We start from the raw sequence: 20,031 nt of genomic DNA on the forward strand, positions 1-20,031 counted from the left end.
ATATATGTAGCAAATGTACTTGTTCCTCTGACAGTGATTTGTAGCTCCTTTAACAATGTTTCAGGGTTGAAAGTTTGAATTTCCAAGTATTTCAGTTAGTGTCCATATAGACTTTATTGCGTGTACAATAAATATTATACATTTACCTTCAGACACTTTTTTGCAGCTCAAACACAAAATGAAGAAGTTAAACAAAGAGCTGTTGAATTATTGTCAGAGTAAGATTTAGAAGTTGTTTGTTATAGTATAGTAAGTACAACAGGTTGTTTGTCTGATGCGTCACTAAAGATGTCAAATCTATATGACTTAGTTCTAATCAGGCTAAGTTATCAATATGGCCAAAGTAAACATAGCTGAAGGAGGCGCTGCCTTGTTGTTAATTGTCACACCTGTTGTTCAGCTGATGCCCAGCCGCCCTCTATTTATACCTTAATAGTAAGTTATTGAAAATCAAATGTACGTATTCAGCAGGTAGGTTGTGTCACACATACGCCTGTCCTCTCAATGTGACATCTGTTTTTCTTTTATCTGTGTTCAGACATGTCTTAGTTTGTTTCAAAGCAAGAAAACATTGGGTGGGTGTGTTGTTTTATTTTTTATTTTATTATTAAACTTCCCTGCTCACTGCTGTCACTTCCTCAGCTTTTGATTTGATTTTCACACAAAACATTACAAATGCATTGACTATAGTCTTTTTTACTCCTAACAACACAGCTATGATGTAAGATGTATTTATCTACATATCAATAAGACACATAATATGTGCAAAATCGCATTTCTAATATTCTAGTAAACAACATGCAGTATTTAATTAAAGCTAATCTTGTCTGTATTTGTGCTACAATGCAGCTAAAATATTTTATATTTATATGGCATATATTATTTCAGCTCAATGGACAGAAGAGCACATTAAATGTATAGTTTAGTACGATTACAAAAGTGTCAAGTGTATATTAACAGGTTTCTTCTAAATGCACTGGTTGGAAAATTAAGTATTAATTTGACTATATCCCCTCAGCAGTCAACCAGCTTGTACGGCAAGAACACTCAAACCTAAATGATGAAATGCTGTTTTCATAGCTCAAACAGTTTGCACTGCTTGCTCTATTTCACCAAGACTCTACCATATTTCACTGAGACACTGCTGATGTTGCCCACCCATGTTTACAAATTCACACAATTCACAGACATTTATCACAGGCACATATCAAAACACAATTCTGAAACAGGACTTCAACTTGTAACACATATGGGGCCTGCTAAGCCTAAAGACCTGAACCTTGGCCTTGCAGTTTTTTTTTCTTAATCTTTATTGAACTTTACCTCACTACCACTAGGCCCTGAAGACTTGTACTTAAGGCGAAAAGACTCTAATTTCACTTCATATTTATGTCAACACAAACTCAAATCACTTTTCTGGCTTTTATGGGCCCCTCCCCCAATGGCCTCTAAACCATGTGAATATATTTAATGATCCAATTTTATGCATTTATTCATTTCAATTTAACATTAGTGTTTTAACATTACTTTTATGTCATCCAACCTTACCTCCTCCACACTCACAAAAATGTAGAATATTCAATATGCAGAATTTGGTTTTATTAAACAGCAGGTTTCTGTTTACTTTATCTCTGGGGTACCCCTGTGATGGTTGATGTTTTTAATCATAGTAGTAGGGATAGCCAAGGAGTATGCTGGATAAACAAAACGTGACAGAGCTTCCATTTTAGATAATAAAATCCTCCCAAATATAAACAAATCTCTTTGCAACCATGAATTTAGAATTGTTTTACTCTTCAACATAATATTGTCCATATTAGTTTTCTTTCTATAATATAAGTCCTTATAGATAATGAGATATTTAACCTCCTTTTTGACTGCAATACCTTGAATAGACACCAGGGGGTGATCATGAATTGCCATTAATTCACATTTACTCAGATTTAGATGGAGCCCTGAAGCCTTAGAGAAAACAGATAACCTTTAGAGCCTGTGGTATCTGTGTTGCATTTTTTAAGAAGAGCAAGGAAGCATTCACCAAAACCAAAATATTTCAATGTATCCATCATAAAACCATGTTCAACTGTATCAAATGCTTTACAGAAGTCTAAAAACAGAATTAAACCATCATCTTTAATCTTATCTGCATAGTCTAATAAGTCTAGTACTAATCTAATGTTGTTGTGAATTGAACGTTCTCTGAAGAAACCAGATTGGGATTCACTAATAACATGAGGCAAACCTTCTTTTAACCTGTTGACAAAGATATGAGCGAATTGTTTGTAATGTCTTAGATTATCTATGAATTGTTTGTCCTTTCCGGGTTTAGGGATGAGTGTTATTAATCCTTGTTTCATTGTAGGCATCATGTCCTTATTCATAAAACATTCCCAAATGGTGTAAAATAACAGTTCTTTGATATCTTGCCAGAAAAATTTGTGGTTAGTCCATCCTGTCCTGGAGCTTTTCCCACTGAAATGTTTTAACTACTTTACTTTTTAGTTCTTACATTTCAATTTCAGAATCACACATCTCAACAAGGTCAATATTAAGAGGGGGGAGGTGGGTTTTTATATTCTCAAAAAGAAAGCAATGGAACTTTCTCTGGAATATGAAGTTATTAATCGAACATTAGTAGCATTCCTCTCTTGTCTTCTAAGCAGTACCCCCCCCCCCCCCATTGGTGACCTTTTACATCTTATATTTCCATTTCTTGAACTAAGTAAAGTTCTTGTTTTTGTATATCTTTGCTTCTTTGTTAACCAAATTTGATAGAGAATTGCCTAACTTTATATTTGAAAAATTCCCATCTATTACTAACACTATAGTTGTGTCAAATTTCTAGTAGTAATTCTTTATTTATTTTTACAATAGTGTTCAGACTTCAGTAAGTCTGCCTTAAATTTCCAATTGATATTTCTTTTATCAGGACTTGATTTTGGTTTCAGTTCCAGATATACTGAGCATTGATCTATTAGTGGTGCACTTGACATAGAGACCTCTGACACATATTCAGCAATATCTAGTATAGATAACCATAAATCAATTCTTGACATACAACTTCCATTGATTTGTCTTGTTGTTTCTGTGCTCTAATAGAGGGTGAAGAAGAAGAGTCCCAGTAGCAGATGGATCATACTCAGTTTGACAGAACAGGCATCATTACACAGACTGGTGTTACAGCAGCTTGGATTGCTGACATCTCCCAGGAAGGGCACACTTCCCACGCTGGTTGCAGCATCACAAATGTTTGAAGATGCACAGCCAAAGGTTGGTGTGTTTGTGGACCCAACCATCACTACAGATGAAAAAAATGTTACGTTATACTGTACAGTATGTTAAAATGTTATATAATTTCACATCATTTTTGTGAATACCATCTCCTTCACTTTACACTTCCTAATGGAGAATAGTTCAACTCAGTGTTATTTGATTTAGAGCAAAATAAAATTATTGATAATCATTTAAGTCCTTTTGTAAGTAAGTAAACGTGGAGTCAGGACAGATGTCAGATAAGGAGAACACTCACCATTTGCCTGAAAGCAGCGGTCCTGAGATCCAGTACACGTTAATGAAGTGGTGCATTGAGATGTGGCAGGGTCACAAGTGAAACATGACAGGTTGTTGGGGGCCTCAGCAGGAGGGACTGAAACAGAAAACAACATTTAAGTGTCACAAAATGAAAACAGAGTCTCCAGTAATCTTTCCTCATCTCTCTAAAGGTGCGTTCACACCGGACCTTTTATTTTTGTCGCTGTCGCTCCAAAAAAACTCAGCTGCAGTCTCTTGTCAGTTTGGCACAATTCAACAGATACCTGCTGCCGCCATACAACGTCAAGCTGGCTTTGCTCTGCCAGACCAGTGGGGTTGTATTACGTTTCCATGATTTCAGTTGTCATAGTTACGCATAGATTACGGCAGCCAATCAGCGCTGAGCGACAAGCGACTGACGGCCAGATACTTGGGATTTCTCATCTGGAGTGACAGAGTGAAAAATTGCTCGGTCGCTGTCGCTCGGAGCTCCAGCAATTTTTCACCTGAGCGATTAATTGCTCAGTCGCTCATTTGCATAGACTTAAAGTAACATTGCGGAGTTTTTCGGCCTTAAAATAATGTTTCCAGACTCATTGCAATGGTAGAAAAATGGTTAATAGGATGAATGGTGCTGCCGCCGCAGCCTGAGCCGGGTCGCGTCGGCTGAAACTGCACTATGTAACTTCCCTGCACGGGTACGAAACACCGCCCTCCCTCCTCCCCCCTCCCCTCTGCGTCGAGGGAGAGACGTGGTGGGTAAAAGCGAAACTACGGTTCTCCTCCGGTCGTCGTCGCCGCCACCGCCCCCCACCCCCCCACCCCCTCCTCCGACCACCCGCCACACAGTCTCCTTGCAAACATGTGGGAAATACTGTCGTTTATTAATGGGAATAAACGCTGGATGCACTCGCTGTTAAGTTTCGTTTTTGTTTTTCCCCCCAGACGATAGCGCTTCTCAACCAGATGGTGGAAGCACTGCGCTGAAACTCCGCAATGTTGCTTTAATATGTAAAGGTCCGGTGTGAAAGCACAGTAATCTGGTCTTCAATAAGATCACAGCCAGCCCTCTGTACTTACCGGATACATTTTGTGAGTTGCAGTTATCTGTGCTGCAGCACTCAGCTGATACCACTGCACTTTGAACACCCGCGTTCACTGAAAATGTCTGAGCACCTGTGGCTAGACACTGGGAGGGCGCTGCACAGCTCCTGAGGATTTGCTGTACTGTATTTCCACCTGCAACAACTACACAGTCCAAGTGCAGTTTGTTAATGTTGATGGAAAACACATATGTATTTTAGTGAAAAGTAATCGACAACATGCAGAGGAGACTACCTGAAATAGAGGCTGTCACACACATGGTCTCTGTGGTACATGCCAATGATGTTGTTGCTGAACATGCTTGATTCGTGCAAAACGTACAATTCAGAGCTTGAGCTGCAGTGGAGAGAAAAATAGATGTCAAGTCAATGGTGTGCAATCTTTAGGGTTACAGGGTTTGATGTTTTATTAAAGCTCAGAAATCTAATTATTATTGTTGAACTGTCCAAAATTTCACTGCTTGTTGTTTCTTGTGCGTGAGTGAATTTCCCCCTGGATTTAGATAGTTTCATATGATCAGCGCTGGTTGATTAAAAGTAATTAATCATCTTTTATTTAGTTCCAGTTCTTGTTTATCTGTTAAATATTGGTCGTCTCGTACCTGCAGAATCTCTACAGTAAGAAGAGGTGGTCTTACCTGAGCTGGCGAGCGCCCAGACCAGAGTCAGAGAGAGGATCAGCTTCATCATGACGAACAGGTGAGTGGATGGTGACAGTGCAGCTGATCAGCCTGCTGAACTTTATATACTGTACAGGTGCTGTACAGTATATAAATGTCACGGTTTGGGTGTGTTCCCATACAGGATCATTCACTGTCATCCCTTCTTTTGTTCAGTGGACATTCATGTGAACACCTTTTTCATGCCCTTTATAGTTTAATTTTCAGTGTTAGTATGTTTGTTTAAAGGGATAGTTCAACATTTTGGCAAATTGGCCCATTGCCATAATCGCTATAGTCATAGCAGTAGGTTCATTACCTTTAATTGTAGGTGTAAGCTATTTTCAGTACGGCGGAGCGCAGCAGCTGGCTGCTCAGAGCTACGCTATGGAGGCTAACGGAATTTCTTGGTTTCCCTCATTAAACTCATCAAATTCAACATCCCAAAACTCCACAGCGCTTTTGTAGACAAGTTGTGACCTGCACAACCACCACGCTATGAGATAATGACGGAACGATACGAAACGGAGCCGTTTTCGAGGTAAATACAGGGTAAATACGGAGACTGCTTGCTGAAAAACTGTCCCTGAACGCAACGCGCATCAGCGGTTTTGTATGAATTTACCTCGAAAACGGCTCCGTTTCGTATCGTTCCGTCATTATCTCATAGCGTGGTGATTGTGCAGGTCACAACTTGTCTACAAAAGCGCTGTGGAGTTTTGGGATGTTGAATTTGATGAGTTTAATGAGGGAAACCAAGAAATTCCGTTAGCCTCCATAGCGTAGCTCTGAGCAGCCTGCTGCTGCGCTCCGCCGTACTGAAAATAGCTTACACCTACAATTAAAGGTAATGAACCTACTGCTATGACTATAGCGATTATGGCAATGGGCCAATTTGCCAAAATGTTGAACTATCCCTTTAAATAACAACCAAAACCAGAATGATGAAGGTTAAAAAATTCCTGAATTCCACATTTTAATGAGGATGATGACATTTTTTCTCTCCTCTGTTTTCTGAGAGGATGTTTTTGCTTCTTGTCCATACAGTTGTAGTTTTTTTTAATGCTATACACTGAATGTGTGTTTGTCCAGTACAATGCACTGACAGTTTTTTTTTGTTTTTTTTTGAAGTGTTTATTTGACACCAGACCACAGCAACCAGACAGTACAAACTACAGACACCAACATACCAATACAGCAACAGCACAGTTAGAAAACAACAACACCTGGTCTGAAAAGGGGATGGACGAAGCATAGCTTTTAAATTTCCATCCCCCACACAAAGACACCATCAAGACATACGTAACAACAAATAAAATGATAAACAAGCAAACAAACAAACAAACAAAAAACATTGCGAACTCCCTCAACAGTCCTACTTTTGTCCTATATTATTTATGTATTTAATTTAATTTAACCACCCCTATCTTCCCTACTGTACACATCAAACATCTGTTGTTTAAACTTTCTTTTAAACTCAAGGTTCGTTCACACCGGACCTTTTATTTTTGTCGCTGTTGCTCGTGTCGCTCCAAAAAAAATCACTCTGTCAAGGTCAGGTTCATTTATATAGCACCTTGAACCAAAGTGCTTTACAATTAAAACAATTTCAATTACAGTTTAAACATCAGATAAAAACACAATAATAAAAGCACAATAAAATAAAATAAACATCCGATAAAACATTGGATAAAAGCACAACATACAATAAAACTGTAATGATAAAACAATCGGTCAAGGGTTAAAAGCCAGGGAGAAGAGGTGGGTTTTCAATAGAGATTTAAAATGTACTAAATTTGGAGCTGTTCTGATTGAGAATGTGGGCTATTCCAAAGTTTAGGAGCAGCGACCGCAAAAGCTCGATCGCCTCTTGTTTTTAGTCTTGACTTCGGTATGCTGAGGAGGAATTGGTCAGCTGACCGTGATGTTCTACATAGAGTGTGGGGAACAAGCAGGTCACTTAAATAAAGGGGAGCCAAGCCATTCATGGCTTTGAAGGTCAATAATAAAATTTTAAAACTTATCCTCCGGCAAACAGGAAGCCAGTGGAGAGACCTCAACACTGGGGTTATGTGCTCGGTTTTCCTAGTAATTGTTAAAAGGCGAGCGGCCGCATCTTGGACTAGCTGGAGACGCTGGATAGAGGACTGGTCTAGGCCCACATACAGAGCGTTGCAGTAGTCCAGCCGGTTTGTAATAAAGGCATGCACCACTTTCTCTAAGTCACCCGGGGGAATGTAGGCTTTTATTTTGCTTATTAATCTTAATTGGAAGAAGCTTGAGCTGACCACAGATGAAATTTGTTTTCTAAATTTAAAAGAGTTATCGAGGTGCACTCCCAGACTTGAGTTGAGCGTATTTGAGGAGATTGGCCCAAGGATGGGTTCATCCCCCAATGACAGCGGGGAGCCAAACACAATAAATTCTATCTTGCTCTCATTTAATTTTAAAAAGTTTGATGACAGCCACAACTTAACTTCATTCAGACAATCAAGCAGAGGTTGCAATGCACCTTTGCTTTTAATTTTTACGGGCATGTATATCTGAACATCATCAGCAAAGCAGTGGAACAAGACATTATGCTTTTTAAATATAGAACCTAGGGACAACATATAATGAAAATAGGGTGGGGCCCAGAACCAAACCCTGGGGGACACCATATACGAGCGGGGCATGTCCAGATGAGTAATCTCCCAGGTGAATTGAAAAAGTCCTATCCGTCAGGTAGGAGTTGAACCATTTCAGAGCAGTGCCCCTGATCCCAACATAGCTCATGTCCTTGGAGTTGAGTAAATCTGGCATGGGATTGGACGTTTATGTAGAGTTTGGTGAGTTTTCGCCCATGGGAAGTAGGGGTGTAAAGGTATACCGTACTTCGGTATACCGCGGTGTTGTAAAGCCACGGTGGTGATACCGTGAGATTTCCAAGCTCACGGTGACGGTAACGTTAATTAATTAATTATTTTAATATTTTGCGGCGCTGCCGGCGCACTTACACGTCGGGAACTCAAAACATTTCACTCCACATTCACACGCAAGTCGGCTGGAAATAGCTCGCTCCTTCGTTGGTTTCTCTTTTTTTCCCTCTCACTGTGATGGTAATTAATTAATTATTTTAATATTATGCGGCGCCGGCGCAACTCCACACGTTGGGAACTCAAAACATTTCACTTCACATTCACATGCAAGTTGGCCGGAAATAGCTCGCTCCTTCGTTGGTTTCTCTTTTTTCCTCTCTCCGGAGCTCCCCCACAGTTCTGGCAGCCTGACCGGTCTCTCTGCACTGCGGCGCCGCGGAGCTCCAGGCCCCGGTCTTCCTGCTCCTCTCCCCCAGACACAGCACCATGTGGCCGGTCACCCAGCGCGAGGAGTCTCCCTGTAGCATGAGGCTGTGCTAACGGCTGCTAATGGCGGCGCTGCTCGTACCAGCGGTCGCCCGCCGCGGTCCCGTTGCCGGGGGCGGCGACGACGGCAACTGGCATCGCCTCATTACCTTTTACAGTCTATGCTCATTACCGGCAGCTGGTGCACAGCGGCGGCATCGGGGCTGGCGCCGCTGCTATTAGTAGGCTAGCACCGAGCACAGCCTCATGCTACAGGGAGACTCTTAGCGCTGGGTGACCCAGGACAGGGTGCTGTGTCTGGGGAAGAGGAGCAGGAAGAGTCGGGGCCTGGAGCTCCGCGGCGCCGCGGTGCAGAGAGACCCGGTCAGGCTGCTGCAGCAGCGGTGCTGAGTTTATGTTGAACAGGTAATCTTTGGTTTTATTGTGGAAGTTGTGACTGTGAATATGACATTTTACTCCTCATTCAAAGCCGCGTTTGGTGTCTGCAGGCAGCAGGCTTGTTGCTTGCTCCGCTATGCTCTGTGAGGGGAGGGGAAGGGGGGGGGGTGTGGCATACGAGCTCGGAGGGGAGGGGCGGGGGTGTGTGAGAGGTGCTTTTTTCAAATATTTCTCATCCTCTTTCAAATCGTAGACCATAGCTTTACGTATAAACCAAATATAAGTTGTATTACTTTACATAAAGCATGTACTTTAATTTTAATACCGTCACCGCGAAATACCGCGGTATACTGTACTAATACCGTTACCGTACCGTACTGTAAAATCCCATACCGTTACACCCCTAATGGGAAGTAAGATTTCCTCGGAAGAAGAAGAAGAAGAATTCCTAGGAATACAATAGTGTCCTGGCAGCTCCTGCCCGGACACTAATCAATCACAGAAACATTAGGCAATTAATAACTTAACTTATTTGAATAAATCAACTGCTGTAGTTACACAGTTACTGCACAACACAAAATAACATGTACACCATCTTATCTTTGACTATTTGTGTGCTTTCCTGTATGGATGCCAGGGGTTAAATTGTGCAAAGTAAAAAGCTATTACTGTACACATGTTTGCTCCTTCGGCATGCTTCATCCAGAAAGTTGTATGATATGTGTTTGATAAACCAGTCAGACCAGCGTTTACTGAAAGAGAATGTTTAGGGGAAGGAGGGCAGATTAAATACCTGAAGTGCTGGAGGTCTCTTCCTGTTAAACGCCATTCCTCCCTGCACCTGTAATGTACTCTCTGTGGACTGTATGGTCTCTCTTGAGATAATGCAATTTTTGACTTGGTGTTATACAAATAAATTTGCTACCTAAGTATTGCAATTGTTGAATATAAACAGATAAATACATGTTTTTCTCCCAGTGTCACCCATAGGTGTTCAGTCCACAGGGCTTCTACATTGTCTTCAGGGACAAAAGAATTACGGAGGTGAAAACATGGTAAAAGCATGTGAGAAAAATATAAAATATATGCCTAAATATATGCCTCCCATGAAAATCGTGTTTTTGGTGCTTTTCACATGTTCCTGTGGCATTTTTCTTGTGTTAGAGCACATATCGGCAGAAAAGGAAGTGCAAAATTGCATTTCTGAGTTTTTCTGCCTTCAAACTGCTGTGAACCAATGGCAGACACAAACTGGCCATTTCAGGGAGACTGGAGCTGACGTGTCACAGCTCCAGGGGAGGGCACTAGTGCTACAAGCTCCTGCCCCGCTCTGCATCTGGCTCAGAGGTGAAAGGCTTGACAGCTCGGTGTAGCTGTCAAGGTATAACAGGTATAGCTCACCTGGTAGAGCAGCTTGCACCGCGAGCAAGGACTATGTTCCAGTCTGGGATCGAATCCCAGTGTGCAGTTTTACGCTAAACGCGCTGAATCGGTCATTGTACAATGTCCAGCTGTCAGCAAGCGGGGGTGGGGTGCGAGGATGTGTCTGGGCGGGTGCAGAGCAGCGCAGTCTCTGCCCACCCTTCAGAGGTGCATTGCTAATGAGCTGGTTTTAAAATGACCAAAAAGGGTCGCGGGAGGGGGACTTAATGAGGAGGAGATACTGTACATGTGCATTTCATCTGCTCAGTCCAGTGCTGGAGACAAGCGTCTCAATTGACCAGAACTGCTCAAGCACAAAGACCAACAATGGTGTTTCCAAACTGCAATGTGCTTCAGGAGCAGAGGTGCACCTAAACGTGAAAGTAATCACATGCCCAACAATGACATGTATGATAAGTAGCTGATAAACTTGTCAGACCAGAGCTTACTGAAACAGTGAAGTATGTATTGAGGAAGAAGTTCACTGAAGTAATAATTAAAATTTTCCCTTCTTTTGGTCGTTTTTGGTCAGTCAAAGTTTCAGCTACAGTATAACTATTTGAAAGCAGATGATGGGAATATGCATCACATCGTCCCAGTTCAGTGTTGGAGACAGTGTCTGACTGAACCACAACAAAACACTTCCTAATACAGTTGAGCCAAGGAAAGGCAAACATGGCCAGTGAAGGAGGCTTTAGTCGCTCAGGGAAGATGAGGTGAAATCATCTCAGCACCCTCATCAGGGGGAATTTTTTGATTGCAGTTTTGCATTTACAAATTACAAACAACTGACATGCTGTCAGATGAGATCTTACCAAAGCACATTAAGACTTAATAGCCACAGAGGAAACGGTTTGTGGCCTCTTTTATATGCCACTGATAAAAGGAACACAACATAAAGTGAACTGAAAAATATGGTTGTTGATTAAAAAAAAAAAACAAGATTGCAGACTCTGCTGTGATTTGTGTTGTGGTTCTTGAGACCTGTCTTAGTCAAGGTCTTGGTCTTGTCTCAGAATCAACTACATTTCTACTCAGTCTTGTCTCAGTTGAGCTGGACTCTAGATTTTTTCTCAAGACCAGTCAAGACCACAGCTGCATTGACATCTTTTTGCAAACTGCAAATGTCTCTGTCACTCGCTCACTTTCATTCAATTCAACAACTTTAAGATAATTAAAATTGTTCTATAAAAGTATGCTTGTGTGACCATCTGAAAAACTTTAGCAGGTTCTGCACTGCGGTCTGCAGAAGTCACACACCATCAACAAGGACCACCACCTTTTTGAACTTTTTCCATCTGGCAGAAGATAAAAATTGCACCACATGATTCTGGAACAGTTTTTACCCCACAGCCATAACCACACTGAACAGTGAAGCATCCATCTGATAGCAGACATTTTATTGTACTTTGGTATTAGCCCTGGCCTACAGTACACTGGTACTGATGTGTGTGATGTTGCTGTGGTCAGTGAATGAATGTTGGGTGAGTCAGTGAATGGATGCTTATGAGTGAATAACGTACATTGTTTATTTTATTTATTCTATTTGTTCTTATTCTTGTTTTTTTAATCTGCATCCTGACTGTGCACCTTAATTCTGTTGTACATGCATGTCACCCTGAGGTTTCTCCCATTTTTCCCTGTTAAAAGGGTTTTCTATGGAGTTTTTCCTCAGTGGAAGTGAGGGGCAGAGGATGTTATATGATGCCATGTAAAGCCCTTTGAGATAAACTGTTTGTAAAAACGGGCTATACAAATAAAATTACCTTGCCTTGCCTTGCCATGTATAATGAAAGAGAAGTATCTTAAATCTTAAATGTCGAGAACCACCTGTGGGATTGTTGCCAGCTGCACTCTTCACCTGCTGCACTGGTTACCAGGATGAGTCATGAAACGGTTGAAATTGTTTTGGAGGAAGTGAAAATACATAACTACAGTATAGCGACTATCCTGCCCTCCTGTAGTCACTCTGCATGGGAGTGGGAGACTGTTTTTGACGCGCTAAATAAACGACTGTCCATGCGCTGATCCAGGTTGGGTGATGTTCCCATTTAATTAACAAAAAGGTTACAACAAAATATGACTTGATTAATGCAAAAATAAACTAATAAAGTGATGCGGCTGGAAACAGAGGAGTGAGGTGAGCGTGGCGAGCGGTAAAAACCGCATGATCCTCCACCCCCATGCGTCACCTGATTACCTGCACCCGTAATTATAAAGAAAACGCTATACTGCCACCCGTGGAGACCTGACGCAAACCCAAGAGACAGACAAATGAACAGATGTGGCTCCTACAATAATCTTTAATGAGTTATTGGAAATCAAAAGTACGTCTTCAGCTGATAGACACAATGTGTCATCTGCCTCTTGGCACACGAATCATCCAATCCTTGGAGACAGTGCCCTGAAAAGAGAAACATCCCTATTCCATCACCGGCCCTACTCGGGTAGCTATAATTTTATCACTTCTGACACATTCAAGGACACCTGCATCATTCTTCTCCCTATCCTCCTTGGTTTGTATCAACTTTGGGCCTCTCTGGTCATGAAACTGTTACAAAGGAATGTCTTCTTCTCACAAAGTCTGCAGTGTCTCCCTTTAACACCCAAGAGTAGGTAGTAGTATTGTATTGGAATGTATTTGTTGGTTATTTGGTTTTTAATGTAAGTATTTGGAAAATCTTCTCAGGAGTGCTGTAAGAAAAACGTCTTTGAATTAACACCAATTTTTTTATTTAGTCTTCCACTATTTTAGAGCTGTGTTTCAATTCAGTCATTTACCAATGGTGTTCTATTTTTACAGTTTTGGTTCAAATCAGTCATGACTTTTAACAGCTCGTTGTTTAGCAGTAGTGTTCTTGTTTTGTGCTGCATTGTGCATCAATTGTTATTATCCAGTTACTTTTTTTTAAGCTTTGCTTTAAAGGTGTATAGAAATGGCTGTTTGTCCTGTTTGTCGCGCCGAGTTGTCACGAGTTGCCGCACGAGTTTACCCGAGTAAGGAAAACGAATTTGATTGGTCGTTACCGAGCGGGCGAGATATTCAACGCTTGGGGCGAGACCGAACTCCGTGTGTGTGTGTGTGTCTCAGACGTTTTAATGACGGATGACAGATCCAATATCATTGGCTGATGAATCGTGAGCAGGCTGACGTATAATCCGTGCACCTGCATTATGCAAGGCGGAAAAAAAATACCACACTTTCATCCTGGATTTGATCATAAATAGAATTTTGCACAAAGTTTGGCCTACATCGTCTGATAGATGAGTTGTCACACTAATTTTAAGGCCCAGAGTGGGCTCAAATTAAATTTTCTTTGCAGTATTTTCTTCTCCACTCAGCAGTCAACCAGCTTCTATGGCAGAACACTCAAACTCAAATGATGAAATGCTGTTTTCACAGTTTGCCCTGAAGACTTGTACTTCAGGCGAAAAGACTCTAATTTCAGTTCATCTTTATGTCAACACAAACTCAAATCACTTTTCTAGCTTTTATGGGCCCCTCCCCAAATGGCCTCTAAACCATGATCCAATTTAAAGGGACAACGAGGAGTTTTGGAAAAGCGAAGCGTTTTCACACTACATTTATGAGCCTCCGCGCGCACCGTAAAATTCTTTTGACCGGCGCAAGACAGACTCATGTTTTCATTCATCAATAATTAAAGTCAGAGGTTCAAAGAGGTTCAGATACCACCGTAGTTCCGACCATAAACGGCGATTCAGCTACGTTATTCTCATGACTCGTTGCGAAACTGAAAGTAAAGAAACGCTGGTCGGCTCGACCAGCATTTCCACCACCACTAATAATAACAAAATAACGATAGAGACAGAATGATATATTTATCCGAAATGGGCCCATTAACAAGTGTGGGTAGCGGAGATTCATCCACATTAACGTGAGACTTTTTTATAACCGATTAGAAACTCCTCGTTGTCCCTTTAATGCATTTATTCATTTCAATTTAACATTAGCGTCTTAACATTACTTTTATGTCATCCAACCTTACCTCCGCCACACTCACAAACATTTAGAATATTCAATCATGCAGAATTTGGTTTTATTAAACAACAGGTCTCTGCTTACCTTATCTCTGAGGTACCCCTGTGATGGTTGATGTTTTTAATCATAGTACTAGGGATAGCCAAGGAGTATGCTGGATAAACAAAACGTGACAGAGCTTCCATTTTAGATAATAAAATCCTCCCAAATATAGACAACCATGAATTTAGAATTGTTTTACTCTTCAACATAATATTGTCCATATTAGTTTTATTTCTATAATATAAGTCATTATAGATAATGAGATATTTAACCTCCTTTTTGACAGCAATACCTTGAAGACACCAGGGGTTCAAGGTATCATGAATTGCTATTAATTCACATTTACTCAGATTTAGATGGAGCCCTGAAGCCTTAGAGAAAACAGCAGAACCTTTAGAGGCTGTGGTATCTGTGTTGCATTTTTTAAGAAGAGAGTTGTATCGTCCGCCAGTTGGCTTATGATTAGAGGTTTTCCCATAGCATTAAATCAAATCAAATCAAATCAGATCAAACTTTATTTATATAGCACTTTTCATGCATGGACATGCAACCCAAAGTCCTTTACACATAAAAAAAAGAAATAGAAACATAGAAAAAACAATTATAACTGCCAAAACTTCTGCAACTAAAATAGAAAGTAAAGGTGAGGCTGGACAGCCTTGACGGATTCCCCTTTTCACTGAAAATATTTCACATGTTCCAGTTGGTAATATTACAGCGCTATTTATGTCTTTATAGAACATCTTAATTACTTCTAGGAAGCATTCACCAAAACCAAAATATTTCAATGTATCCATCATAAAACCATGTTCAACTGTATCAAATGCTTTACAGAAGTCTAAAAACAGAATTAAACCATCATTTTCAATATTGTCTGCATAGTCTAATAAGTCTACTAATGTTGTTGTGAGTTGAACGTTCTCTGAAGAAACCAGATTGGGATTCACTAATAACACGAGGCAAACCTTCTTTTAACCTGTTGACAAAGATATGAGTGAATAGTTTATCATCGACATTAAGTAATGTTATTGGTCTTAGATTATTTAAGTTTTTTGTCCTTTCTGGGTTTTTAACTACTTTACTTTTTAGTTCCCGCATTTCAATTTCAGAATCACACATCTCAACGAAATCAACATTAGGGGGAAGGTGGGTTTTTATATTCTCAACATTACAGCATTTATCGATTTCTTGAACTAAGTAAAGATCTTGTTCTCATATATCTTTGCTTCTTTGTTAACCAAATTTGATAGAGAATTGCCTAACTTTATATTTGAAAAATTCCCATCTATTACTATAACTCCCAATAGTTGTGTCAAATTTAATCTCTAGTAGTAATAATAGTACTATTTTTTTATTTTTTACAATAGTGTTCAGACTTAAGTAAGTCTGCATTAAATTTCCAATTAATATTTATTTTATCAGGACTTGATTTTGGTTTCAGTCCCAGATATAATGAGCAGTGATCTGTTAGTGGTGCACTTGACATAGAGACCTCTGAAACTGAAATTCAGCAATATCCAGTGTAGATAACCATAAATCAATTCTTGACATACAACTTCCATTGATTTGTCTTGTTGTTTCTGTGCTCTAATAGAGGGTGAAGAAGAAGAGTCCCAGTAGCAGATGGATCATACTCAGTCTGACAGAACTGGCATCATTACACAGATTGGTGTTACAGCAGGTTGGATTGGTGACATTAACTCCCAGGAAGGGCACACTTCCCTCGCTGGTAGCAGCATCACAAATGTTTGAAGATGCACAGCCAAGGAGTGGTATGGTTGTGGACCCAGCCGTCACTACAGATGAAAAAAATGTTATGTTATACTGTATGTTAAAATGTTATATAATTTCACATCATTTTTGTGAATACCATCTCCTTCATTTTACACTTCCTAATGGAGAATAGTTCAACTCAGTGTTATTTGATGTAGAGCAAAAGAAAATTATTGATAATCATTTAAGTCCTTTTGTAAGTAAGTAAGTAAACGTGGAGTCAGGACAGATGTCAGATAAGGAGAACACTCACCATTTGCTTGAAAGCAGCGGTCCTGAGATCCAGTACACGTTATTGAATTGTTGCATTGAGATGTGGCAGGGTCACAAGTGAAACATGACAGGCCGTTGGGGGCCCCAGCAGTAGGGACTGAAACAGAAAACAACATTTAAGTGTCACAAAATGAAAACAGAGTCTCCAGTAATCTTTCCTCATCTCTCTAAAGGTGCTTTCCCACTGGACCTTTTATTTTTTCTCAAAAGAAACTCAGCTGCAGTAGCTCGTCAGTTTGGCACAATTCAACAGATTGCTCTGATGACGTCATTCAAGCGATTCCAGTGAATTTCACCTCGCTCGGCGGTGCTCTTTTCTTCCTGTTTGTATTGGTCCAGCACGGCTGATATTGTAGCCTACCTGCTGCCGCCGTTTACCTGTTGTGGAAGTCCCACAAGCGCCGTACAACGTCAAGCCGGCTTTACTCTGCCGGACCGGTGGAGTTGTATTACGTTTCCATGATTTCAGTAGTTGTCATAGTTACGCATAGTTTATGGCAGCCAATCAGCGCTGAACGACAAGCGACTGACGGCCAGACATTTGGGATTTCTCATCTCGAGTGACAGAGCGAAAAATCGCTCAGTCACTGTCCAGCAATTTTTCGATTAATTGTTCAGTCGCTCGTTTGCATTGACTTAATATGTAAAGGTCCAATATGAACGCACCTTAATCTGGTCTTCAATAAAATCACAGCCAGCCCTCTGTACTTACAGGATACAGTTTGTGAGTTGCAGTTATCTGTGCTGCAGCACTCAGCTGATACCACTATATTTGTACCACCGAAGTTCAGTGAAGATGTCTGAGCACCTGTGGCTGGACACAGGGAGGCCGGCGCACAGCTCCTGAGGATTTGCTGTGCTGTATTTCCACCTGCAATAACTACACAGTCCAAGTGCAGTTTGTTAATGTTGATGGGAAACACACATGTATTTTAGTGAAAAGTAATCGACAACATGAAGAGGAGACTACCTGAAATAGAGGCTGTCACACACATGGTCTCTGTGGTACATGCCAATGATGTTGTTGCTGAACATGTCAGATTCGTGCAAGTCAGACAATTCAGTGCTTGAGCTGCAGCTGCAGAAAAATAGATGTCAAGTCAATGGTGTGCAATCTTTAGGGTTACAGGGTTTGAGGGTTTATAAAAGCTCAGAAATCTAATTATCATTGTTGCTGTTATCACACAAAACCCTTTTACACTGGGATAAAAGTAAAACAGATTACGTGATCCTGGATAGCAAAAAAGGGGATTTCAAAATCCGGATAATTTTTATCCAGATTACACCTTTTGAACAACTGGGCCCTGGTGATAACATCTGTCTCAGGTGGTCTGATCACAGGTGAGTTCAGGTGTGAACACACCAAAGACTCGTTCAGGATGCATCTGAGACCTACTGACGTTCTGTAAAGGACCGCCCACTCTACTAATGTCTTTATAAGGGCCGCCCACTCTACTTTTATCATCTGAAGGACCGCCCATTTTACTGACGTCCTCGCTGTTTTCAAATGGAAAAAACTTGAAAATTAAACTTTAAACTTTTACACAAACACATTGTCAACAAATACATTGGTTTATTGGCTAAAAACAGCATCTGATCACAAGTGATAAATTGAGGCATTTTAAATCACGTAAACAGGCACTCACAGCAGATCACTGTGGTGGGAACAGGGCCAAGGATTTTAAGATGTAGTTGTTGTTATAGTTTACAAATGATTTGAACTGTCCAACATTTCACTGCTTGTGAGTGAATTTTCCCCCTGGATTTAGATCGTTTCACATGATCAGTGCTGGTTGATAAAAGTAATTAATCATCTTTTATTTAGTTCTAGTTTTTATTTATCTGTTAAATATTGGTCGTCTCGTACCTGCAGAATCTCTACAGTAAGAAGAGGTGGTCTTACCTGAGCTGGCGAGCGCCCAGACCAGAGTCAGAGAGAGGATCAGCTTCATCATGATGAACAGGTGAGTGGATGGTGACAGTGCAGCTGATCAGTCTGCTGGACTTTATATAGCGACTGTACAGGTGCTGAAGGTTCATGTGTACCAACGTCAGGGTTTGGATGTGTTCCCATTTTTTACAACAGGATCATTAACTGTCATCCCTTCTCTTGTTCAGTGAACACATTTTTCTTGCCCTTTATAGTTTCATTTTCAGTGTTAGTATGTTTGTTTAAACAACAACCAAAACCAGAATGATGAAGGTTAAATTCCTGAATTCCACATTTTATTAATGAGGATGATGACATTTTTTCTCTCCTCTGTTTTCTGAGAAGATGTTTTGGCTTCTTGTCCATACAGTTGTAGTTTTTTTTAATGCTATACACTGAATGTGTTTGTCCAGTACAATGCACTGACAGTTCAAGGGGGAATTTTACATACTGTTAATAACAAACTGAACTCCTATGAAGAAACCCTGAAAAACTGTGACTAAAGTTAGTGTTTTGTATCTCTTTTAGTAATCTGTTCATCCCTTCATAATGCAGGGGGTGATCTAATAAATGATACTTGATCACTTCATCATTTTATCCTATAGATATTTGTGTTTTACTAAATGTCATAATGAACATATATTCATATGTTATGGATTGTGAGGTCACAGTGACCTTGACCTTCGAACATTAAGATGAACATACTGTATGTATGAAATATTTAGAAATTCCTTTAAAGTCTTACTGAGATGTTGTGTTTATGAGAATATGATTGACATACAGAAAACCTGGACTGTATCTGTCAATGACTGATGAGCTGTATATTTTATTTTTATTTATTATAAATGAAATGTCTAAAAAACCAGAGGATCTGTTTATATGTGGCACTGACCTGTGTGTGTTATAATCAGTATACAGATCCTGCGCTTGATGTTTGTTTATATGAGTGGAATATCAAGATACCTCAGACCATTGTTGTTGTTTCAAGTCAGACATTGTTTTGCCAATCAGGAAACACCTATCACTATCACCACCACTATCACCAATTGTGAGGTATGAGGAAGGGAGGTGCACCTCCCTTCCTCATACCTCACAGTTGGCTTCTCTCAGAGGGTAAACAAACCCACTCACTCTTTTAACCATATCCTTGATTTAGTACTAAATTATGGAATAGAAGTTGACCACATCATAGTTCTTCCTCAAAACCCTTGTCTGATCATTCTTTAATAACATTTGAATTTACTTTATCAAATTATATCCTACCCGGGAAAAAATCCCACTACAGTAGATGTTTATCCGACACTGTTTTTTCTAGATTAAAAGATCTCATTCCAGCAGAGCTTGCTGCCACATCTTGTAACAATATATTGGGCAGCTATGCTGATTTTACCCCCTCGCAACTAGATTATCTTGTGGACAGCACTGCAGCAGCACTCCTCGGGACACTTGATGCTGTAGCTCCTCTGAAAAAGAAGGTTATCAACCAGAAAAGAATAGCTCCCTGGTACAATCCAAACCTGCGTGCTTTGAAGCAGAAGACCAGACAGCTGGAAAGGGAATGGGAATGTGAGGAAGA

At 40.4% G+C, this 20,031-nt stretch overlaps 2 protein-coding genes across 2 annotated transcripts; both read right to left on the minus strand.

The window, feature by feature from the left end:
* Window positions 1–2,905: 2,905 nt before the first annotated feature.
* LOC146989288 (uncharacterized) lies at window positions 2,906–5,324 on the minus strand. The gene is made up of 5 exons (XM_085775229.1): window positions 5,273–5,324; window positions 4,870–4,971; window positions 4,612–4,779; window positions 3,530–3,646; window positions 2,906–3,298 (listed from the first exon to the last, which is right to left on the minus strand). The coding sequence occupies exons 1-5, from the start codon at window positions 5,322–5,324 to the stop codon at window positions 3,093–3,095; spliced, it is 645 nt and encodes a 214-aa protein (XP_085631355.1). The 3' UTR covers window positions 2,906–3,092.
* Window positions 5,325–15,855: 10,531 nt separating this feature from the next.
* LOC146989289 (uncharacterized) lies at window positions 15,856–18,505 on the minus strand. Its single transcript, XM_085775228.1, has 5 exons — window positions 18,429–18,505; window positions 17,496–17,603; window positions 17,238–17,405; window positions 16,506–16,622; window positions 15,856–16,275 (listed from the first exon to the last, which is right to left on the minus strand). The coding sequence occupies exons 1-5, from the start codon at window positions 18,478–18,480 to the stop codon at window positions 16,067–16,069; spliced, it is 654 nt and encodes a 217-aa protein (XP_085631354.1). The 5' UTR covers window positions 18,481–18,505; the 3' UTR covers window positions 15,856–16,066.
* Window positions 18,506–20,031: the final 1,526 nt, after the last annotated feature.

Source organism: Trachurus japonicus, chromosome 4 (assembly GCF_045865225.1).
Source record: "Trachurus japonicus isolate A0001 chromosome 4, Traja_1.0".
NCBI lineage: Eukaryota > Metazoa > Chordata > Actinopteri > Carangiformes > Carangidae > Trachurus > Trachurus japonicus.

Bases quoted from the DNA above. Each gene is read 5' to 3' on its own strand.
- LOC146989288 (XM_085775229.1), bottom strand. From the start codon at position 5,324: ATGATGAAGCTGATCCTCTCTCTGACTCTGGTCTGGGCGCTCGCCAGC. The intron at 4,972-5,272 runs GTAAGACCACCT...TCTCCACTGCAG, and splicing joins CTGGGCGCTCGCCAGCTCAG to CTCAAGCTCTGAATTGTACG. The intron at 4,780-4,869 runs GTAGTCTCCTCT...TGGACTGTGTAG, and splicing joins TGTGACAGCCTCTATTTCAG to TTGTTGCAGGTGGAAATACA.
- LOC146989289 (XM_085775228.1), bottom strand. From the start codon at position 18,480: ATGATGAAGCTGATCCTCTCTCTGACTCTGGTCTGGGCGCTCGCCAGC. The intron at 16,623-17,237 runs GTAAGTACAGAG...TTTCTGTTTCAG, and splicing joins CAACTCACAAACTGTATCCT to TCCCTACTGCTGGGGCCCCC. The intron at 16,276-16,505 runs GTGAGTGTTCTC...TTTCATCTGTAG, and splicing joins CCGCTGCTTTCAAGCAAATG to TGACGGCTGGGTCCACAACC.